Consider the following 22,937-nt stretch of genomic DNA (forward strand, 5'->3'; position numbering starts at 1 on the left):
TTCTCCATTTTTGGGCTTTGGCCCATTTACCTTCCTGCTAATTTAAATGATTTGGACCCTCCATTTATGGGCTTAGGCCCATTTATTTTCCTACTAATTTAATTATTTGGACTCTCCATTTCTGGGCTTCGGCCCATTTCTTTTCCCGCTATATTAATTAATCGGATTGTCCTTTTTGGGCTTCGGCCCATTTATTTTCCCGCTAAATTATTAAACATGTTTTTTTTTTTTTTTTTTTTGCTCAAATAAAATATAATTAAATAAAAGAAGCATTAAAATAATGTTTTGAATTAAACTATTGTTTAATAGAGAAATGATAGTTACATACATCCACAGACCTCCAAGTGGGTCCCTCTAATTTAATAATTTTAATTATAGTAAGCCTCTAAACTAGTCTGCCATTTTGTCGGCCATAACATATGGGCTAAGAATGCAAATCCTTCATTTTCTTGGGTTAAAATTGGAAAAGGAAAAGAAATGAAGGGGTTAGATTAGAAATTGAGATAACTTCAAGGACGTTGGCGAGACATGTTATGTACGGGACGGCGCCGTTTTATGTGAGCGTAGTCCATTGTGAAAAACCGCGACGACATGTCGGCCACATTCCCCCACTTTCTCCCCTTCCCTTTGTTTTCCTCCCTTTTATAAGCCTGACCTGTAAATATGACGATTAAATTAATACCATATCTCAAATGCATTCATTAAAAAATATTACCAAATATTCACTTCCAACCCAATGAACGATAATTGACATGTACTCATTTTAGACAGAAATTCAATCTACAAACTCTGACCGCTTATTGATATGACAACATAATGAACGATAATTAAAATGTACTTATTACACCGCTTATTGATGGGACGAACACGATGAACGAATGACTAAAGTAAAAGGCCAACTAATCAAAACAAATGATATTCAGGAAGTGATTTGAGAACAAAAATGGCAGGAGAAATATCTGAAAGTGAAGATATGTATCAAAAATGTGAAAAAGAAAGTACATTTATTTAATGTATTGTTACTCAAAAATGGCAAGCCCACAAATTTTCCATCTTCAAGGAATCAATGTTGCAGCAGTTTTTAGTCAAAGAACTGGCAAGATTTACAGATATGACAGGAATGAGTTATTTAAGAACTTGCATACTTTTGGGTTTTCTTTGAAATTGCATACCTGAAACATTTTCCTTCAGCTCATCTTCTTGTTTGGAAGCTTGGAATCCGTGAGCTTCAACAACCTGTTTCCAGGAACATCATCAGTGATATATATCACAACTTCAACAGTAGAGAAAGAACACAGATAGAACAATGCCCAGATGGTTTAGAAGAGTTGGACATTAACAATGAAAAACTTAGTTCAAATAATTCGAAAAGTCATTCCAAACCGACTCTATGATTATGTTCGTAATGTTCTTTTATAACTTATTTCAAAAGCATTCTCAAACAAACCTTCGCTTCTTCCAACATTTTGAACTTCCTTGACAAAACGAGACGAGGAGAATGTACTGCTTCAGTTGCTGCAAGATCACAAATAACTCCATTATTCTCAGGGAGAAGAACAAGAACAAACTGTAGAAGAAGGAGAGAGACATGACTGAGTATACACACCTTGCAAGGGAGAAGACTGGTCAAGAGCATGCGAGGAAGCAAAAGGTACCGAGAGAATCAATAGAGAAACACAGCAAAGCATGGCCATGAGTATCAAACCCATATCTTAAGAGTATAAGACTTCCTGCCTATGTGTGTGGCCAAACAAATATATATAATACACAAAGAGAAACAGAGAGAGAAAGAGGAAAACAATATGTTATTGTTCACTTTTGGGGAGGATGGCTTTACACAATTCAGGTAACTCTTGTCACCACTATACGCAGTCACTTTTTTGTTTATATATTATTCTATAGCAGTGTTGAGCACCACAAGTTTTTCCCACTCCACCAACCAAAGGCTTTTCTTTCTAAGAAATTTATTTTTCTTTCACGTTGTGTTTGGTTTAGCTAAAGCATGAAAACACTCGGGCAAGCCAATAAGGGCGCAACCCAACTGACTGAGACCTTTTACAGTCACCATGCTGGTTAAGAACAAGTAAAACAATGTTGATCTGCAGCCTTTTCATTTTTATAATCACTCAGTGTTCGAACCAACAAACATGTATTTCAGCTAATCTTGTAAAATGGCCTTACATTATGTAAACATTCTCTGTAAGTTGAGCAGAAATGGCCCTTTTTTTTTTGAAAACTTAAATTCTAAGAACTTGTTGATATTGCATATGAAAGAGAGCCTGATAAATGAAGGTAAAGCGGTAGAGATTGACTATATTCATGTGACTCGGCAGGAAAAAAAAACTTGGGTAAAATGCCTATTTTAGACACTAAACCTATGGGTATAAATTAGTAGAAGCTTTCAGAATCTACAGCATAGAAGGCCTTGTCTCCAACCCCGAAGCTTCCGTAGATGTTTTTGATCAGCTTTAGCCATTCTAACAGGACTACTGTTCCATTCGGATTGTAATCTGCAGGAAGATAAACATTTTGCTCCCATTAATTCCGGACTATAATGATTAGAAGAAATATGTACACATTAAGAGATATCAAGAGTTTTACATGGGAAAGGCAAAGGAACGGGTGCTGGTCGTGCTGCTATCGGAACGACGAGAGATGCTGCCGGAGTAACCTATATGGCCTGAATTGGACAACAGACTCCCCAAAGATACCATAGAAGAGACACTTGCTTCACCTACGCCATGTTGAACTTGGCTTGAAACTAAATGACTATCAGAATTCCCAACTTCTGCCTTATGTGAGTCTTCATATTCCACTCGTAGCAAGTCTTCATACTCCATACGTTTCGGGTTACTACTATAATCGTAACAATGTGCTTGACATTTGTCAGTTGAAGCTAAGCGGTTGGAGCTGCTAGTCTCTAGGCAATCCACCGAGGCACTGGTCGAAGGAGCTGAAGAGTTCAAGTCACCATTATCACAATGCTCCAGTCCATCACTAGCTGTGGATGCAAAAGAATTGAAATCAAAAGTAATGTTTCCTCTGTCCATTTTACTACTGTATGATATATCCTCCGCAGAATCGCTATTTTTGGACTCTTCAGTTGCTAGATCTGAAGACGCAACTTCTGATATTGCTTCTCTGGTGTCACTATAAGATTCTTCAGCTACACGTGCCAAAACAGGGACTTCCAAACTCGTAGTTTCGATAAAAACCTGCATGAGAACAAACAAAATACAGTCACCTTCTAACACACACAATTCCCACAAGCATAATTACATCATGACTATAGTTGAAAGAGCCAACAAGAACTCAAATTAAAAGTTTCAGTCATAGCCAACCCCCACCCCAACATTCTTTGGCTACAACTAGAGAGTTTTAAACTAACATACTGATAACAACGTCCAGAGCTCCAAGAGATCCATACAATTAATTGTGCATAACACTCGACGAATGATAATGCGAGCTAGAAACAAGAACAGTAATGAAAGTCTCAACTAAAGACAGTGACACATGTTTTTGACGTTGGTTGAACATCCATTATGCCAAAAGAAAAAACATACCTGTTCAGACTGAGGGTTAGGCTCATTCTTATTGTTGGTCATTGGCTTTACGCTCTCTGTAAACAAGTCTGTCATTGGAAGATTTAGTATATCATTGTCAGTAAAATAATCCACATCATATTCTGCCTCGGGTGTTCTAGCCAAATCCTCGAAATCGCTTTGTTTGGGTGAATCCTTTTTGCCAAAAGATTCCGAATGCTCTGAATTGTCGGAAGCAAACATATCTCCTTCCTCTAGCGTTCTTGCCAACTCGTCCTTCCAATCTTCCTCAGGAGGGGGAATGACACAGACAGCCTTCTCATCCAAACTACTACTACCACACAAGAGCTTATCTCGAGAAGGTACTCCGTCGTCAATACAAATGTCCTTCACAATATTGCAGCTGTTTTCTTTGTAACAAACTATGAGTTCAGGAAGTTGACATTCAACAATACTCTTTTCCATGTATAACTCCGAGTCTTCCTCAAACAAGTCTACTTTAGAAGAATTAGTGAGTGATGGCACAAAGGCTTTAACTTCGTCAAATTCATTAAGATCATCAAGACCTACAACAGTATTCTTGTGATTGGCATCCTCGTTACCTTTGAGAAGACCTGTAAAATCTTTATGATCTTCAAGCTTCATCCCACCAGAATCAAGAGCATCGTTATCACACTCAAAAGACTTGGGAATAAACTTGGGGCTAGCATCTGAATGGGAAACTACGGGCTCGCCCTCTGTAAAAGAAATAAAATATAAATCCCAAGGAAAACATTATTTTCTTTGACTTTTTATGGGCAGTGGCAAAGGGGAAGAATATGAGATTTACCAACTTTCATGATTCACATGGACTGTTCAAATGGAATTTGTCAAGACATGCATCAAAGTTGGCTTGGTATGGCTATATTTGGAGTCTGTCATTCATGGGCTAGAAAAGTAAAGTGAAAAAACTAAGTCAAAACCTTCCACCATCGTACAATTACACAATAAATTATCAATTTACATAGCAGATGGTCAGCTCAAGAAGTATAAAAGAGGCTAACTTTTAAGTTGTAGGTCACAATTAGAAAGTTTTCGTAGCAATGGTTCCCAGAAGTCAAAAAACAAGATTATCATTCCACTGACTATAAGCAGGGAAAGGAAAAAAAAGAAGCCACTCGATCACTTTCACTACTTAGAATCAAGAACTCGTGGTGCTTTTCTAATATATTATCCTACCTCGCAAGGGAGATCCAGTTAAGAACTTAATTTCCAAGGGGTAGACTAAATACCCTAAACAATAACCTGTACACATGGAATTTCAGTGTCCTGTTCATACAAAAAGACAGAAATTTTGAATTTATGAAAACTTCTTAAATCTGAAAGGAAAAACAAAACCCAAATCAAAATATTAAATCGAAGTGTATCCGATATCGGCCCCTCTCAAAGTACCCACCACCCTTTTTTGTCTGGTAGTCCCAATTAGATCCGACCATCTTGTAAGTTAAATCTCAAAATTAGAAACAGAAAACTACAAACAAAGCTGAAAAAAAATTCAAAAGAACTGAGAGAAAACCCATATAGGAATTCATCAATTCTGTGCATTGCTGGGTGGAATCAAGAGAGAGAATCCAAATCATGGTATGAATCAGAAATCTAACTAACAAAGCAGATCTAATTAACCCCATTAAAAAAATGCTACATCTGTTGACTTATATAAGAGCTACAAAAGGGAAATCCCAAATTTCCTTTCTCCATGATCATGGAAGAGAGGTTGTCCAGTTTGTGCTTCAAACAAAAGGGGTTAAATATAAATGGAGAAAAAAAGCATGAAGTGGAACTATGAGACTCTGAAACAGCCAAGAAGAAAACATAAGAGAATGATTGAGGAACTATAATCCCTTGCACATCAGTTAATACAGAAACAAGAAAAGAGAAGTGAAGATGCAAGACAGGGAGAGAACCTCGAGGCCTAGAGGAACAGAGGAAAATGCACTCCACAATATGTTACAGCAACTGTACAGAAGAACCCCCCAAAGCAACCAGAAACGAAGAGGGGCGCCTGAATAGACATCAAAGATTATTACGACAGGCAGATGAGAGAAGGAATAAATGGGGTATGGACATAGAGAGGGGGAGAAATGAGTTGTTATTATCTGTTTCACTGATTGAAGGTCAACCATGAAAGCCACTGTCTCTCTCTCTCTCTCTCTCTCTCTCTCTCTCTCTCTGCAATTAATAAGGGGGAAGTGAACGGCTAGTAAAATGGGTTGTTTTTTAGCACTCCCATGCATTCTCCAACCCTTTTTAAATTCTTTTTTAAAACTAAAACCCAGATTCAAGAACTTCCCATCTCCCCAAACATGGAAATATTTTCCCGGAAAAACGAAAAAGAATGATACCTCACGCTCACACATACACACAACATTCAAATTTCAGAGCGGCTAAAAATTTGTTTTACCTAACACGATTGATTCTGGTTTCCAATCCCGAAGAAGCCGCTGTGATATATCTTTTTTAAAATCGATTGAGCAGCAATCCCGAATACCCTCCTGCAGTCACTCCCGGTAAAATTGGAGAGAGCTTGATTTGATTAGACCATCCTCATCTAAAATTAACCGAGAATCAACTGTTGAGAGACACCTTTTCTGGAGCTGACAATCATGTCAGAAAGTGTACCCTAGAGGGCTTTTTTCTCTTGCTCCAAAGTCAAAACCGGACATGTTTCCATTTCCACCACTCCAAAAGCAACCGCCGGAGAATTTATATTTGTTTTTGTTAATCGGTTCTTCTTTTTTGCCGGCCAAAGTGAGAACAGGGGGAACTAGCTGGACGGAGTTGTTTCCTTGGGAGTGCGATTAGAGTCCTCTACCAGGCTGGAGTTAATGTGCTTGATTTCGGCTGCTGCTTCCTTCCCTCGTCTCTTTGGATTTTACCCGAAACCTCTGTTCTGCGCAGGTTTCCGGATCAGAAGCGGCCCCCCCCTTTTTCTCTATGTTTTTGTGTGTCCGTTTTTCTTTGCTATCATTCTGATTTGGGCATTGGGATTCTCAATAGCTTCCCCATTTTTATATGATCACTCCAAGAACATGATTTGAATTAGCCTATTAAGGGGAGGCATCAGATCAACATCAACTAATTTAGAGAATGATTGTGTATTATCTTTGTCACAAGATCTTTTGGGAAGTCTAAAAGCAAAGTCATGAGAGTTTATGATCAAAGTAGACAACATCATTTTGTGGAGAGTTGTGTTCGTTTAACAAGTATTGTCATTTTTTTTTAATGTATCACTAATATTGGTTACAAGCATTAAATATTTTTAATTTTTTTTACCAAAAAATGTCAACCAATAAATTGAACCCGTTGGATTATCGGGTGAAAGGAGGATGGAGAAATATAAAGGTTTAAAAAGTAAAATAAGTTCATATTACAAATATGATATGATGAATATCCACGTGGAATTTTTTTTTATATAAAAAAAGTTATCTCATAACCATTTCCATTGACATATTTGTCTGATTGTCACTTGAAGTTATTATTCGATTACATTTAGGTCTTCGCTAGCTCTAACTTTTATTATTATTATTATTATTATTATTATTATTAATTAATTAATTAAACTCTTTGGGAAAATTTTGTTTGATAATTTTTTAAAGCATTGTTTCACGCAAATCGTTTCTAATGATCCAACCTAGTAATAAAATAGTATTATATGGAAACTATTTGTTTAAGTAAATTTGTAATATAAAATGACACGTATGCATGTGAGAATTGACACATGATGTGGCATGTCCACGCATTCTCATGAGCCATGTGGCTTGTGTTGAGTAGCTTCCTTCTTCACATCTCAATCAACATTCTTTCACCAATTACCTATCGACATCAGCTTCATTGTTTTAAAACGTGTTTACTAGCGAGAAATTTCCACACCCTTGTAAGAATGTTTTATTCTCCTTTCCAACGAACGTGAGATCTCACAATCCACCCCCTTGGGGACCTATCGTCCTCACTAGCACACCGTCCCATGACAAGCTCTGATACCATTTGTAACAGTACAAGTCTACTACTAGATTGTTCGCTTTGGCCCATTATATATCATCATTAGCCTCACGATTTTAAAACGCGTCTACTAAGAAGAGGTTTTCACACCCTTAAAAGGAACGTTTCGGATCTCACAATGTGACTTAAGTGTTGACCTGATACAACTTAACGACAAAAATATTGGATATGAAACTGAGAACGATCGGAAACAGAGACCGAGCAGTTGTAAAAGAACCTAAAATGAAGTTAGGATTGGAAAGGTAGGCAGGCATGATAAAAGGGAAGCGAAAAAAGGAGCAAGAAATGTAGGCGTAGGGTCCTCAGAGAATCCATGGGAAAGAAGACATCATGAACAACTGTCTGTCTGTTTGTCTGTAAGGAAGGGGGAAGGGAAGAAAGAGAGACAAAGATTATGTTGTGTTTGGAGTTTATAGTCAAAACGCAACCTTAATACTGCAAAACGACAGGAACAGAGAATAGAAGTAGAGATGGGTTCAAATGAGTAAGGACAAAAACAAGAACACAAGAGACCATTTTATCAGAGCCGGTCGGCCACCCAATTTTCCACTCCTACTCAAGATCTTCCTTCCCTTACAACATTCAAAGGCAATGTTGATAGATAATAGAATAGAAAGCAAATGTGCCTGCAACTCTATAACCAAGTTCAATACATATAACTAAATGATAATCCAGACCTTAAAGATTCGTTTCATTAGCATTTTCGGGGTCGTCGATACCTTGTAAGTACACAACATAGTAAAAATACCTCAACACGACGTACCTTGAGGCTAACTGTCCCTGTCACAACCTCACGACCTTAACTAGCTCGCACATGGATGTCCGAACCACTTGTCTGTTGAGACTTCTGGGACCGTAAGCAGTGAATTGTATATGCTTGGTAGAATTTTCGGGGAGGAGCACTTTGTATTACTAGAAAGGATGCAGAATTACGTTCTTCATTTTTCATTGAGTGCCGACACACACATATATAGATAACTTGGGACATTCCCCAATGTCATTCATGTACTTAATTAAACATTATTATTCATGTATGAACCTAATACATGTAACTAAGAATGCATGTATTATCTACTCATGAATCTTCATGTACATGTATCTACTCATAATGTACCTATGAGGGACTATTCATCGTCAAGATACTATAACACTTATAATCTCGCTTGCATCATAGAAATCATGGGCTATCTATCAACTTGACGTGAAGTTGGCTTTTTTACGTGGAAAGCTTTAAGAAGTGTAAGTGAAGCAATCAAATGATTTGATGTAGAAAGATAAAAGAGGATAAAGTATATAGGTTGAAGAAAGCTCTGAATCAAGCTCCGAAGGCAAAGTACTCTAGCATTAATTCACATTTTGAAAAGATGGGATTCGTTTTAGGTGAAGAATGAAAAGGGAGGTTCATTCAATTGCATGCTGATGATTTAGTACTTACTCGCAATAATGAAAGAATGTTTGAAGTTTTTAAGAAGAATTTTAAATAACAGATCTTGGTCAAATGAGATATTTCTCATTTTTTGGAGTAGAAGTTACTCAAACGGTAGTTGGCAACTTTATCTATTAGAAGAAATAGGCTGATATGAACCAAAAGATCAATCTTGCTTGTGGAGTGATTCGAATCTCAATCAAGTGTTCTTGTCTTGAGATATTTGATCAACTAGAATCATTCAAGCTTGACATGATCGATCTTGCTTGTGGAGTGATTCGAATCTCAAACAATGTTCTTGTCTTGAGATATTCGATCAACAAGGTAATCCGAATCTTACCCCCCTTGTAGTTGATTTCTTATCTTATCATTGGCTCTCAAAGGGGTGCTTAAATGTTTTAAAGTGGATGAGCGCACATTTGAAACTCCATCATAATTGGGTTTGAAGCTACACAAAGATGTTTTAGGACGAGAGGTTAATAATAATTACTTTACCTCAACAAGACCAAACATCATAAATGATGTTAGCATGATAAATAGGTCCATGGAGAATCCAATGGCTATTACTATGCAGGTGATATGAATATGAATGATCACAAAAGCACTTCAAGAAGTGTTTTCAGGATAAGTTTAGGAGTGATGTTCAAGGAAACGGCCTATTGTGACACTCCCCACTTCCGTTGTTATCTAGATAATTTGTCAACTATCAAGTTGTCTAAAAATCTTGTGTTGCACTAGATTTATGTTCGGTTTCATTTCTTGAGTAATTTGTGTAAATAAGGCATTGTTGAGCTCGATTTTTATCGAAGTGATGAGCAAAACGTGTATTTATTCACGAAGCCCTTGAAACCACCATTGTTCGAGAAGAGTCACTTATAGGTACATGTATGAGTGAGCAGATACATGTACATGAAGATTCATTGGTTGTAGCAGATACATGTACATGAAGATTCATTGGTTGACAACAAATTGTTATGTGCATTCTTCTTAGTGACATGTATTAGGTTCGAAGCCAAAGCACCTCTTGCATTGATGCAAACAAGCAAATGACACAGACAAGAAAGTCAATTCATCAGACAGATATTTCTCACTATCCAAAATGCCTAAAAACTTCAATTCATTCTCAAATTGGAACCGGGAAACTTGATATTTCAAAACAAAAGAGTTCTTAGAAGGTCAAGATTGCAAATTACCGACCTGGGTCATCGAGAAATCAACTAGAAATGAAGCTGGACATGCATGTGCCACATGATTCCGAGAGTTTCGACTGAACCCCTCAGCTGCAGAGACCCAACTGTTAAACCTAAAATAGATCATAACTGTATATACTAAAATAGTCTAAGATTTACTAGTTTATGATTTGAAGGGTTTGTTACCAAATCTATGATTTTATGGTTTGTTACCAAATCATAGATTTGGAATGTAATCTTCATTATACGCATCTATAAATACATGAGGTCGTGACCCATATAGGTCATCGTGCCATTCAATCTAACATGGTATCAGAGCCAAGGTTTATTTTTTAAACTCCTCGCCATGTCTTCTTCCTCCTCTCCATCCACCATCTCCAACACCGTCTCAACTACCATGGCGACTTTTGGCCTTAAACAATATCCAATCCCTCTACACCATGTTGTCACAATTCGTCTAACCAAAAACAACTTCATCATATGGCGTGCCCAGCTCCTCCCCTACCTACGGAGTACGAAGCTTATGGGCTACCTCGATGGCACCAATGTTGCACCTGCCAAGCTGATCCCTTCCTCAACTGCTGCTGGTGCTGAGCTGGTCTCTAATCCGGCCTATAATCAGTGGTATGATCAGGATCAACAAGTCCTTAGCGGCCTTCTCTCCTCCATGTCTGAGGAGATTCTTCATGATGTGGTTGCCGCTACTACGTCCAAGGAGGCGTGGGATACCCTGCAGCGGATGTTTTCATCGTCAACTCGTGCTCGCACTACTCAGATTCGTGTTGAGCTTGCCACGTCCAAGAAACGAGATCAATCTGCTGCAAATTATTTTTGCAAGATCAAAGGGCTAGCCACCGAGCTGGCCGCCGCCGGCTCTGCCTTGCAGGATGATGATGTGATCGCGTATCTTCTCGCTGGTCTTGGCCCTGACTATGATCCCTTCGTCACCTCAATGACTACCAAGAGTGAAGCCCTCACCCTTGATGATGTGTTTGCACATCTAATGACGTATGAAGCTCGCCAACTACAACACCAGGCTGAACTTCAGTTAAATCTTGGATCTTCTGCCAATTATGCTAGTCGTGGTGGTCAGCAGAAGAATCGTGGGCGTAGGGATCGCGGTCGTGGTCGTTCTCAAGGTTATGCACCCTCTCGTCCTGCTGGTGATTGTCGTGGCCCTTCTGCTCGTCCTTCCTGCCAGATCTGCGGCAAAGTGGGGCATACTGCTATCCGCTGCTGGCATAGGATGGATGAGTCCTATCAAGATGAACCTTCTTCTGCTCCTCCTACGGCACTGGCGGCTACTTCCTCTTACAAGATTGACCCAAATTGGTACAGCGACACAGGCGCTACGGACCATATCACCAGTGACCTGGATCGTCTCGCTGTGCGTGAACGTTATCATGGAGGTGAACAAGTTCAAGTCGGCAATGGAGCAGGTTTGCGTGTTTTGCATACTGGTCATTCTCTAATTAATACTGCTACTCGTCCTCTTGCGTTGCGTAATATTTTGCATGTGCCTGAAATTTCCAAACATCTTCTTTCTGTTCATAAATTTTCTCGTGATAATGACGTATTTTTTGAATTCCATCCTTGGCATTTTTCTATAAAGGATCGACAGTCGAGGAAAAGTCTCCTAAATGGGAGGTGTGAATCTGGTCTTTATCCTATTAAGCCATCCGATGTCGATAATCTCAAGCACGCCTTGGTGAGCAGATCTACTACTCACGCCCAATGGCATGCTCGTCTTGGACATCCTTCATCTCAAGTAATAAAATCCATTTTGCGTCTAAATAATATTTCGTGTGCTAGTGAGTCATCTTTGTCAGTTTGTAATGCGTGTCAGTTAGCAAAGAGTCATCGATTACCATATACTAGTTTTTCCCATAGGTCTTCGTCACCTTTGGAACTTATTTTTTCGGATGTTTGGGGCCCTGCACCTCCATCTGTTGGGGGTTTTAAATATTATATTAGTTTCATTGATGATTTCAGTAAATTTTCGTGGATCTATTTGATGCATGATCGTACAGAAGCTCCTCGTATATTTTTGCAATTCCAAGCTCATGTTGAGCGCCTCCTAGATACTAAAATCAAGTGGGTTCAATCTGATTGGGGTGGGGAATATCAGAAAATTCATAACACATTTTTTCGTTCCCTTGGAATTGGTCATCGTGTTTCGTGCCCTCACACACATCAACAAAATGGGTCTGCTGAACGCAAGCATCGTCATATTGTTGAAACTGGCCTAGCCCTTCTAGCTCATGCTCATGTACCTATTAAATTTTGGGACGACGCGTTTCTTACAGCCACATATCTCATCAATCGTCTTCCTACTCGTGTCATCGATAAAAAATGCCCCTTAGAGCTTCTTTTTCATACCCCACCAAATTACTCCTTATTAAAAATTTTTGGGTGTGCCTGTTGGCCTCATCTTCGTCCTTATAACAAACAAAAGCTCTCTTTTCGATCAAAGGAATGTGTCTTTCTAGGCTACAGTTCTTCACATAAAGGGTATAAGTGTCTTGACACCGATTCTGGTCGTGTCTATATGTCTAGAGATGTCATATTTGATGAAAATGTTTTTCCATTCAAGAGAGCCTCACCTAATTCTTCCCCAATCATGCAGTCGACGCATAATGCCCCTGATTTGTGCACCTTGCATTTGGGTAATAGCAGTACTAATTTGGAGAATGATCACATGCATATGTCTGGGCCTACTAACTCTTTGGATGCAGAAAATTTGGTGTCTACATCAGCTTCGGAATTGCCGCAACAATCCTCCGCGTCGCTGCCATTCGAATCGGCGTTGGTTGTTCCGCCAATGATTGAGGCATCGGCTTCTCCGCCAGCAGATGATATTGCGCAATGCCCGGTCGAATCCTCGGCCGTTGGTCAACCAACTGCTGTAGCATCGGTTGCTCCCCTCGCAACGGCTGATACGGCCGTCCCCTCAAATGTGGATCCTGCACCTACTACTCATCCGTATGGTACTCGATTGAAGCACAATATCAAAAAACCCAAGGTGCGTACAGATGGAACAGTAACATATCTTGTAGCTCGGTCTTCTGCCTCTGAACCTACTTCACATATTACTGCTATGGAGCATCCCCTCTGGCGTCAGGCAATGAATGATGAATTTCAGGCACTTCAAAAAAATAAGACATGGCACTTAGTTCCTCCTCGTGCTGGTCTTAACGTTATTGATTGCAAATGGGTTTTCAAACTCAAACAAAAGCCAGATGGCTCTATTGATCGCTACAAAGCACGCCTGGTTGCTAAAGGTTTTAAACAGCAGTATGGCGTCGATTATGATGATACCTTTAGTCCAGTTGTTAAGCCCACTACCATTCGGCTCTTATTATCTCTTGCTATTTCTCGTGGTTGGGCTATTCGGCAGATTGATATTCAAAATGCTTTTCTTCATGGCCTTCTTAATGAAGATGTTTATATGAAGCAGCCCCCTGGATTTGTGGATTCTCAACACCCTGGTTATCTCTGCAAGCTGGATAAGTCGCTTTATGGCCTTAAACAAGCTCCGCGTGCCTGGTTTTCTCGCCTTAGCTCCAAACTATTACAGCTGGATTTTACACCTTCAAAGGCTGATGTCTCTCTTTTTATTTTTAACAAAACGGGCATTCAGATGTATATTCTCATCTACGTTGATGATATTATTATCATCAGCTCATCTTCTACGGCTACTGAGAAACTTCTTACACAGCTTCAGGATGATTTTGCCGTCAAGGATCTTGGTATTTTGAGTTATTTTCTTGGGATTGAGGTCCGCCATACTTCTAGTGGACTTATTCTGACACAACATAAATACATTCGAGATTTATTAGCCAGAACCAATATGCTCACCTCCAAAGGTGTGCCCACACCTATGCTTCCCAGTGAGAAGTTGTTATTGAATGGTGGTGAAAAGCTCTCACCTGAGGATACTACTCGCTATCGAAGTGTCGTTGGTGCTCTCCAATATTTGTCTCTGACACGTCCTGATATATCCTTCTGTGTCAACAGAGTGTGTCAGTTCATGTCCTCTCCGACTTCTATACATTGGGCGGCAGTCAAACGAATTCTCCGTTATCTACATGACACTATTGATATGGGTTTGTGTCTTACAAAGTCCAGCACTGATTTGTTGAGTGCCTTTTCAGATGCTGATTGGGCTGGGAATCCTGATGATCGTCGAAGCACTGGAGGCTATGTGATCTTCTTTGGTGGCAATCTTATCTCTTGGAGTTCGAGGAAACAATCGACAGTTTCTCGTTCTAGTACGGAAGCCGAATATAAGGCGGTTGCTGATGCCACTGCCGAATTAATTTGGATCCAAGTTCTCTTGCGTGAGCTCGGGATCTCGCAAGCGCGAGCGCCTAGCCTATGGTGTGACAACATTGGTGCCACCTACCTATCCGCCAATCCAATCTTTCATCGACGGACGAAGCATGTTGAGGTTGATTATCACTTCGTTCGTGAACGAGTATCGACTCGTCAGCTTGATGTTCGACTCATATCTTCCAAGGATCAGCTCGCCGATATCATGACAAAGCCACTGCCAGCTCCTTCTTTTAGCTATTTTAGGCGCAATCTGAACTTAGTAGTACATCGTCCAGATTGAGGGGGGGTGTTAAACCTAAAATAGATCATAACTGTATATACTAAAATAGTCTAAGATTTACTAGTTTATGATTTGAAGGGTTTGTTACCAAATCTATGATTTTATGGTTTGTTACCAAATCATAGATTTGGAATGTAATCTTCATTATACGCATCTATAAATACATGAGGTCGTGACCCATATAGGTCATCGTGCCATTCAATCTAACACCAACCTCATCGAGGGTATCGTAAGCGACGGCGGTGGCACAAGGCCATAGCATTCGTGGGGGGAAATGGGTGATTCGGGAAACAGAATCCGATTGATTATAGAAGCTGTTGATGTCGGCTTCAGGCCCAAATACTTCGCTTCAGGCCCCACCCCCAGGTGTCAACATGGGTCGGTGTTTAATCACCTGTTTGGGCTTTGGGTAATATCCACCGACGTGGTTTAAAATTGGATTGTATTCATCATATTCACTCAGTTCAACGTTCAAAAAGAAAAAAAGCAAGACAATAAGAAGCCTTGAATTAATCTTAATAAGCTACTCGAGAAGACAATGGCAGTAGATATTTTGTCATGTGATATCTACACATAATTATTACATACATATATCATCTCATCATCTCTGTTCGATGAGTAAAGTCTCACATCGACTAATTTAAAAAATAATCATGAATTTATAATTAATACTCAAAGTGAACGACCGTAATTTCTAATAATCCAATATATGATATGTATGGGGCCAAAAAGCGAATTAATTCTGAGAGAGATCGATATCAAGAAAGTTGGGGGTCATAGATCTTGGAAAGCGCTTGCAAAACATGAACTTGAGACCTCAATTGCATAATATAATCCGCCGTTTCTAAGAATAGCCGGTCCGGTTTCAGCCTCCGTCCTCCGGGGATGAGCCGCTGCAGCTTTCTCAACTTCATGTGGACGGAGCTGCCGCCGCCGCCGCCTTGCCGTCCGCCGCGCCTCCCTCTCCTCTGCCACTTCACCTTCGCAATCCCTCTGGTCTCATCACAATTGTAATATTCCATTTCCAAGAATAAAACGAATCGGGAATTTTTGGAATTGGAAGAGAGAGTTTGTTGATGTGTCCCTCATCCCTTCACTATATATATATAATGAAAGCATGTGACACATTAATATATATATATTATATTACATCAAATATAAATTCCTTAATGAAACTTGTTTATTTATTAAATATTATTTTCTTAAAACTTATTAATAATTAATATTAGAAAAAGAAAAAAAAGCTAATTTTCGACTTATTATCTGAAAATAAAGTACTCGAAGAGATTTAAATCTTTATAATAAAAAATGAAATTCAATTGGAAAAAGAAAGAGATTAAGTTGTTTTGTCGTTATGTAAGTATGGTGTGGGGCCCAGGATGGTTGGATTTGAACGACCCACACACGTGTCTGACAGCTAGGTTTGGGTGCCCACGCCAACGCCACCCACTACTCTTTCTTTCACTTACCTTTCTGTCCTCGTAGTCCCCGAATCACCTCTTTACCACACGTGTCCTGATACGATCGCCTACATCCAACGGTCCAAATTCCACATCTTATTCATTTTCTTTATTTATAATAATATTATTATTATCGATCCAGCTAAATTTAGAGGTAGGCCCCATCTTCAGGGGTTAGCTAGCTGTGAAGGAAGTTGGGCGCACATGTCTGGGCCGGAACCAAAATGTTATCTTCCAGCCAGTTTTCTTGGATCAAATCGTTGGGCCATGGCCCACCCCCACCACTTTCCAACCCCGATCCGATCTCACCACTAGCAAATATGATCCTCTTTAGTCTGTTACATATCGTCGTCAGCCTCATCATATTAGACCGATCAGTGCTTGACACCGTCTATTAAAGAGGGGTTTTCTCTCGGATCTCACAATAATAATTATTAATTAATTAATTACATTTTAATTATAATTTAATCATGTTCCCATTTCCTAATTTGGCTATCAAACATTCATGATTTATATTTAAATTATGAATAACTTTAAAAGCATTCATTATCCTATAGTCAATATATGTCACGATTCTACAAGTGGACTGCCAGATGTGTTATCCAATTTTTATTTATATTATATATTTCAAATCAATTCATTTATGTCATTAAAATGTCAGATTCAATTAATAAATTCTTTATTCCGACAAAAAGTAAAGTTATTTAAGATGGTTTTTTTTTTCAGCCTATGAAATTAGAGCTATTTATTATTCAGGTGGTGGATTGAATTTCATGATTATATAAAAACAAAAAAGGGGAAGCTTTGGAAAATGACATTTTTGGGATTAATCTTCAAATCCCTTGTGTGTTGAAATGATGTGTGGTTGGTTGGAGTTGAGTAGATGGAGGTTTGAGGTCCTTAATGTGGTGGGAGCCGAAGGCACATGGTTGCACATGAGCACTGAAATTAGTCGTGGTTCCAAGCCCTGAACTTGAGGTTATGCAATGGCTGGTGGGCTGCGGCTGTTCCCTATGCTTCACTCCCAACCTCGCATAGGCCATTCACTTAGCCCATCCATTTTCTTCCCTCACGCACTGTTTTTCACGCGTTTAATGGAACTATGTTTAGGTTTGTGTACTTGTTATTTCGAGTTTTCTATTAAAGTTTTTAAAACGAGTATGTTAGGGAGAGGTTTCCACACCCTTATAAATAATGTTTCGTTCCCCTCATTTAATAGGATATGTATGTATGAGTGTAGGTATTGTGGAACTGCTCAATAACCCTGAAGGGACCAAAATCGTGCGGTATGCCAGTGAAGACGTTGGGCCCTAAAGGGGGTGGATTGTGAGATCCCACATTGGTTGAAAAGGGGAATAAAACATTCTTTATAAGGGTGTGGAAACCTCCCCCTAGCAGACGCGTTTTAAAAACCTTGAGGGGTGCCCGAAAGTGAAAGCACAAACATGACAATATTTGCTAGTGGTATACTTGGGCTGTTACAATAAATGAACTGAGATCATATCGGAATCAAAGTGATTCTAAAGATAGGATAACTAAGAAAGACTTAAAATGAAATGAAAGTTCATACGTATACCAATAAGGTAACTCAATCATAGGACCTCTATGGTTAAGAATGCTTTGCCTTAAGTAATTTCATATTAGGTGACCTCCTGTCAAATATGCTGGATGACTCGTATTGGTGTGTGGGGACGGTTTTCACTTTTAAGAAGCAAGAAGTATGCACATTCTTTAGGTATTGGGTTAGCCAGCCCGATAATAACCCATTTGAAAGCCGAGTTTCGAGCTAATCATTATTGGGCTCCTTGGTGACAAATTGCCAAAGCCCCAAAACTCACTCACCTGCAAATGTCTTAAATGAAGTATGACATGTTTTATTAATTTATCCGAAATGTCATATGTTTTCTAAATGTTTATTTTTTAAGTTTTTAACATTGAGAAATTGATTGCAACATAAAATGCCGATCATAAAACAAATGGATACAAATTCAAGGTTTTTGGAAAGACACTATCGCTTAGGTTGCTACTTCATCTACCCGATCTAATTTCTTTTTAAATTACGATATTTCAAGTATTGCCATAACTACTAAATAGCCGAACACATGAAAATGCGTTTAACAATAGCAAAATAAGAAGACAAACCGTCCACTTTTAAAATTAGTATTCTATCTATTAAATTATGCTAGAACCCACGAAAATTTGAAGATAATTAGAATATGGCTAAGCAAAGAAATCGAGTAGAAGAAGGAGAAAAGAGCGCTAATTCCTCAAGAGAACAACATCGATACTAGTTGTAGCTAAACCAGCGAGAAAAATAATAGGTAGAACGGAGAAAAAAAAAAGAAAACTAAGATTAATTAATATCCTGATATGATGATAAAGGCAGTGTCACATTAAAAGAAGCAAAAAGAAAAAGAACTAAACTCCATGATTATGGGAGGTAGTAGTTATATCACAATCATGATAACGACGGAGGAGTTGTGAATAAACCACCTGATCGTCGTCGTTGTCGTCGTCGTCGTCATGATTCTCTACTTTCGCAACCTTTTCCATTGCCAAAAGCTCCAAAGTTCTCTGCGCCGAGCTCTCCGACTGATGCTGATGGGGACGTACCACCACCTCTTCTCCTGCCGGCGCCACCACTGACGGTAGCTTTGCCAGCAGCGCTTCCAAACTACTCATAGATGGCGTTATTCTTAGCTGCTGGTTGAAATTATTGTACATTAAATTCTCAACGGGACCTCCCAACCCGCTCCCTTGGAACCACCCCATCTCCGGGCTCTCGTACGCCGTTGCGGTGGATGCCCCAACGTCGGGAAACGAAGGAATCGATGAACATAGAGGATGAGGCAATAGAACCCCCGGAATGCTTTCGATGTAGCATAATTTCTTTCGTAATTGTACTATGAAACTCAAGTCTTCCGTCACCTATAACACAAATTAAACGTTTATATATTTTAATCTCTAACATTTACAAATGTAACAAACAAGGTGATACCTTTTGAACCGCTCCTAACTGGACAACACCTTCCTTCACCGCAATCAAAGCAATAGTCTGAGTAAAAACATTATCGTATTAATTTAAGCATAACTCAATATTATTTATTTAAATAATGATCTACCTTTATGCCTGACTGAAACTGAGCTTCCCAGGTACGAGGATGCTGAAGAAAAAAAAAAAAAAAAAAAAAAAAAAAAAAAACCAATAAAAATTAGAAATTTTTAAGTGGGTTTCAATTTTGTGCATGGATTATGAATTATGTAATAATTACTTACGGAGTCGGCGGAGTTTTGCCATGTGGGTAAGAATTTAATGTCTTGATTATCATTGGGTTCATTATGAATCCATTTATGGCTTCGATCCGCCGCCACTTTTCCGATCAATCTGCAACACCAAATTAATTAAAGTTTGGATTTTTAAAATTATTGTTTAAAGAAACTAATTACCCTTCTCCATAATTGTAGATCTCGTGTGACATCTTGAAGAACAGCTCCGGTTGTAAACCCCGACATGGTTGTACACCATACACCACCGACGGCGCCGGAAAGTCTCCGGCAGCCTCCGACGCAGCAAAATTACAGAAACCATCTTCCCACACCAAAATCCTACGCAGAAACATCATAATTTGAGGTAAATTGCATAATCCATAAAGAACCCAAATGATAGAACATACCAATTTCTCCAATTTCCTCTTGACCGATCAAAAGCTCCTTGATTTTCCCATCTGTAAAAGAAGAACAAATTAAAAGTGGGAAAAAAAAAAATGTAAAAAATTAGAGAAAAAAGAGTACTTTGGAGGTGGGTAATTGCGAGGGAGGATCCGCCAAAACACTGCATAGACCCATTGCGAGCTATGATGAACACATAGGCTTCTAAGAGTGTGTTGAAGAAGATGAGTAGTGGCTAACAAGCTAAGGCTCTGTTCCATTATAAATGAAGATTACCACAAAATGGGAGGTTGAAAGAGAGGGTAAAGAATATAAAGGAAGGGTTTTTGAGGGTAATAAAAGGGTCCTACGGGGTCTGGATTGGGTCAGTATTGGTTCCCCACTAAAGGGTTTTGCTCAGAATATCTATCAGTGGTTCTCAAATTTGATATTATTGTTGTTGGTTTGGTTGTTTTGTTTTTTCAAAAGGTTTAATGATAATCTAGGAGAAGGGTACTTAGAATTGTGGGGGATCAGATGTGTGAGTTCAAACTGGGTGGGCTGCAACCATATCATTGTCACCTAGACTTGTACTGTTTATCTTATTTATTCTTCATTGTTTCTCATCATGTTTTTCGGGATTAAATTACTCTTATCGTTTGTTCTTATCGGTTAATAGAAGCAGACATAGCTAGTAGCATAGGAGCTAACTCGATGTTTGTGGCTTTGTGTCACACTCGAGTAATCTAATATGTAGTTCCACACGTTCCAACACTTCATTGCTGATCGTGAAAGCTATGAACAATATGACATTTAGGTTAGGTTGTCACGAAAAAGAAAGACAAAAATGAGAAAGAGCTTGTTTAAGGTTTTGGTAAGCTTGTTAGGTATTGACTAAATAGTAACTGTTGACGATTGTTGGGAGTGAGTCACACACGGGCTAATTTAGAAAATGATCATGGGTTTATTAGTAGGATTGTTGGGAGTGAGTCCGACATTAGCCTTTTCGTTTGTTTCGAGAAATATATCGATGAATTCCGATTCTTTCTTTTTCTATTGATTCTTTTCCGATCGAGATGTATGGATCCATGGGCCTATGTGTCTATATAGATCTTGTTCATGGATTAACGAAAATGTGTAAAAGCTCTATTTGCCTCTGTCATTCTATGAGTCTCTTCCTTTTAACATATGGCATCGCCACTCCCTTTGGCAGTGTCCACTAATTCGGAACTTAATTTGAAAGCCATAGTTCGACCCGGACGTTTTCGGGATGCCCCTAATAACCAACGAATGACAAGTGCTTTTCCTTAGGTGGATAAATGATCCTTTGGTATGAGTTTTTCTGGGAAGCCCAAAACAAAACCACAAAAGCTTATGCTCAAAGCGGACAATATCATATTATTAGGGAGAATCGTGATTTCTAGTAGTAACTCATATCGTTGTTGAAGCTTTCTCTTTAAGACTTTTCACTCCGATTATCATTATTCGAGTAATATCATAGAGAATCTTTCTTTTTGTTCAAGTTGTGAGTGTAATCTCGTCTTTCTTGTAGCTTTGTTCGGTTTGTTTGATGAGATGGATTAGTATAGAAGAAAGGTGATTAATTAAACAAGTTAATCTTAAGATGTCACTCCCTCTCCCAGCTTATCCTTGTAAAGAAAAAAGGGAGCTTTCCATGATTGCACTCACAGTCTGACACCAAAGGTCCAAAGAAAGTTTAATGGCAGTCTCTGTTATGCTCCTTTGACCAACTTTTTGGCATTTTAACCTACAATTTTGCTTTAATTACACTTACACCAATTTAACTACCCCATATCTCTATTGGTATTAAATTCTTGGCAGAAACAAAAAAAAAAAATAATATTCAATTATTGTCGAGATATGTAGAAGATGATTATCAACCCACGTCGGTCTTGGCCCGTTACGTATTATCGTCAACTTCATAATTTCAAAACCCGTCTATTAGGGAGAGGTTTCTATATCTTATAAATAATGTTTCGTTCCATTCTTCAACCATAGATCTCACAATCCACCTATAGGGGGCTTAGTGTCCTTACTGGCACGCAGCTCAATGTCTAGCTCTGATACTATTTGTAACCGCCCAAACCCACCACTATCGGATATTGTTTGTTTTAGCTTATTACGTATCGTCATTAACCTCACGATTTTAAAACGCGTCTGTTAGGAAGAGATTTCTACACCCTTAAGAAGTCTAGCGTTCTCGCTGGCACACAACTCGATGTCTAGCTCTGATACTATTTGTAACAGCCCAAGCCCACCACTATCAGATATTATTCGTTTTAGCCTATTACTTATTGTCATTAATCTCACTGTTTTAAAACGCGTCTGTTAAGGAGAGATTTATACACCCTTACCAGTAATGTTTCATTTCCATTTCTAACACGTGTGAGATCTCACAATCCACCCTTAGGGAGCCTAGCATACTCATTGGCACACCGCCCGATGTTTGTCTTTGATACAATTTATAACAACTCAAGGCCACCGTTTGCTTTGATTCATTACGTATCGTCATTAGTCTCACAGTTTAAAACACGTCTATTAGGGAAAGGTTTCTACACTCTTAAGAGGTCTAGCATCCTCGTTGGCACACTGTCGGTATCTGGCTCTGATACCATTTATAACAACCCAAGCCCACCGCTAGCAGATATTGTCTACTTTAGCCTATTACTTATCATCATTAACCTCACAGTTTTAAAACGCATCTGTTAGGGAGAGGATTCTACACTCTTACAAGTAATGTTTTGTTTCCATCTCCAACCGGTGTTGGATCTCACAATCCTCGCTGGCACACCGCCCAATGTTTGTATTTGATACCGCCCACCACTAGCAGATGTTGTCTGTTTTGATCCGTTACATATTGTCATTAGTCTCACAGTTTTAAAACGCGTTTATTAGAGAGAGGTTTCCACAAGTTTTATAAAAAAACGTCAATACATTAGCTTAAGATCGTAGATTCAATAATCTATTCTAACATATTAGGAAGGGTAGAAGGACAAA

At 38.9% G+C, this 22,937-nt stretch overlaps 4 protein-coding genes, 1 long non-coding RNA gene and 1 other non-coding gene across 12 annotated transcripts; 1 reads left to right on the forward strand and 5 right to left on the reverse strand.

Annotated features, from left to right (window-relative positions):
- Positions 1 to 263: 263 nt before the first annotated feature.
- Positions 264 to 1,986, reverse strand: RGF8 (root meristem growth factor). Its single transcript, XM_023669598.2, has 4 exons — positions 1,607 to 1,986; positions 1,448 to 1,515; positions 1,173 to 1,236; positions 264 to 655 (listed from the first exon to the last, which is right to left on the reverse strand). The coding sequence occupies exons 1-4, from the start codon at positions 1,707 to 1,709 to the stop codon at positions 510 to 512; spliced, it is 381 nt and encodes a 126-aa protein (XP_023525366.2). The 5' UTR covers positions 1,710 to 1,986; the 3' UTR covers positions 264 to 509.
- Positions 1,987 to 2,132: 146 nt separating this feature from the next.
- On the reverse strand, positions 2,133 to 6,562 carry LOC111788949 (uncharacterized). Of its 7 annotated transcripts, XM_087120091.1 has the most exons (7): positions 5,983 to 6,562; positions 5,486 to 5,734; positions 4,372 to 4,470; positions 4,145 to 4,279; positions 3,564 to 4,036; positions 2,602 to 3,215; positions 2,133 to 2,510 (listed from the first exon to the last, which is right to left on the reverse strand). In XM_087120091.1, the coding sequence occupies exons 3-7, from the start codon at positions 4,379 to 4,381 to the stop codon at positions 2,402 to 2,404; spliced, it is 1,341 nt and encodes a 446-aa protein (XP_086976217.1). In that variant the 5' UTR covers positions 4,382 to 4,470; positions 5,486 to 5,734; positions 5,983 to 6,562; the 3' UTR covers positions 2,133 to 2,401. The 7 variants fall into 7 exon arrangements, with proteins under 7 accessions (XP_086976217.1, XP_023525323.2, XP_086976072.1 ...); XM_023669555.2 differs by having other exon boundaries at positions 3,564 to 4,279; positions 5,486 to 5,583; XM_087119946.1 differs by having other exon boundaries at positions 3,564 to 4,279; positions 5,486 to 5,730.
- Positions 6,563 to 8,081: 1,519 nt separating this feature from the next.
- LOC111792082 (uncharacterized) lies at positions 8,082 to 10,301 on the reverse strand. The gene is made up of 2 exons (XR_002814732.2): positions 10,204 to 10,301; positions 8,082 to 8,492 (listed from the first exon to the last, which is right to left on the reverse strand). It is a non-coding gene; the product is annotated as an uncharacterized LOC111792082 (long non-coding RNA).
- A 772-nt stretch (positions 10,302 to 11,073) lies between these two features.
- On the forward strand, positions 11,074 to 11,213 carry LOC111810958 (small nucleolar RNA Z247). The gene has a single exon (XR_002817473.1). It is a non-coding gene; the product is annotated as a small nucleolar RNA Z247 (small nucleolar RNA).
- Positions 11,214 to 15,447: 4,234 nt separating this feature from the next.
- On the reverse strand, positions 15,448 to 15,896 carry LOC111777610 (transcription factor PAR1-like). The gene has a single exon (XM_023657284.2). The coding sequence runs from the start codon at positions 15,831 to 15,833 to the stop codon at positions 15,570 to 15,572; it is 264 nt and encodes an 87-aa protein (XP_023513052.2). The 5' UTR covers positions 15,834 to 15,896; the 3' UTR covers positions 15,448 to 15,569.
- Positions 15,897 to 18,604: 2,708 nt separating this feature from the next.
- LOC111809910 (uncharacterized) lies at positions 18,605 to 20,372 on the reverse strand. The gene is made up of 7 exons (XM_023696382.2): positions 20,064 to 20,372; positions 19,946 to 19,996; positions 19,719 to 19,877; positions 19,548 to 19,656; positions 19,394 to 19,435; positions 19,270 to 19,326; positions 18,605 to 19,199 (listed from the first exon to the last, which is right to left on the reverse strand). The coding sequence occupies exons 1-7, from the start codon at positions 20,198 to 20,200 to the stop codon at positions 18,690 to 18,692; spliced, it is 1,065 nt and encodes a 354-aa protein (XP_023552150.1). The 5' UTR covers positions 20,201 to 20,372; the 3' UTR covers positions 18,605 to 18,689.
- Positions 20,373 to 22,937: the final 2,565 nt, after the last annotated feature.

This window comes from Cucurbita pepo, chromosome 1 (genome assembly GCF_057944985.1).
Source record: "Cucurbita pepo subsp. pepo isolate OVF chromosome 1, ASM5794498v1, whole genome shotgun sequence".
Lineage (NCBI taxonomy): Eukaryota > Viridiplantae > Streptophyta > Magnoliopsida > Cucurbitales > Cucurbitaceae > Cucurbita > Cucurbita pepo.

Bases quoted from the DNA above. Each gene is read 5' to 3' on its own strand.
- RGF8 (XM_023669598.2), bottom strand. From the start codon at position 1,709: ATGGGTTTGATACTCATGGCCATGCTTTGCTGTGTTTCTCTATTGATT. The intron at 1,516-1,606 runs GTGTGTATACTC...GTGATCTTGCAG, and splicing joins CCAGTCTTCTCCCTTGCAAG to CAACTGAAGCAGTACATTCT. The intron at 656-1,172 runs GTATGCAATTTC...TCATATTTACAG, and splicing joins GCTGAAGGAAAATGTTTCAG to GTCAGGCTTATAAAAGGGAG.
- LOC111788949 (XM_023669564.2), bottom strand. The intron at 3,216-3,563 runs GTATGTTTTTTC...GTTCTCATGCAG, and splicing joins CTAACCCTCAGTCTGAACAG to GTTTTTATCGAAACTACGAG. The intron at 2,511-2,601 runs GTAAAACTCTTG...ATCTTCCTGCAG, and splicing joins CGTTCCTTTGCCTTTCCCAT to ATTACAATCCGAATGGAACA.
- LOC111777610 (XM_023657284.2), bottom strand. From the start codon at position 15,833: ATGGAATATTACAATTGTGATGAGACCAGAGGGATTGCGAAGGTGAAG.
- LOC111809910 (XM_023696382.2), bottom strand. From the start codon at position 20,200: ATGGAACAGAGCCTTAGCTTGTTAGCCACTACTCATCTTCTTCAACAC. The intron at 19,878-19,945 runs GTATGTTCTATC...GTTTCTGCGTAG, and splicing joins AGAGGAAATTGGAGAAATTG to GATTTTGGTGTGGGAAGATG. The intron at 19,657-19,718 runs GTAATTAGTTTC...TTGGTGTTGCAG, and splicing joins ATCTACAATTATGGAGAAGG to ATTGATCGGAAAAGTGGCGG.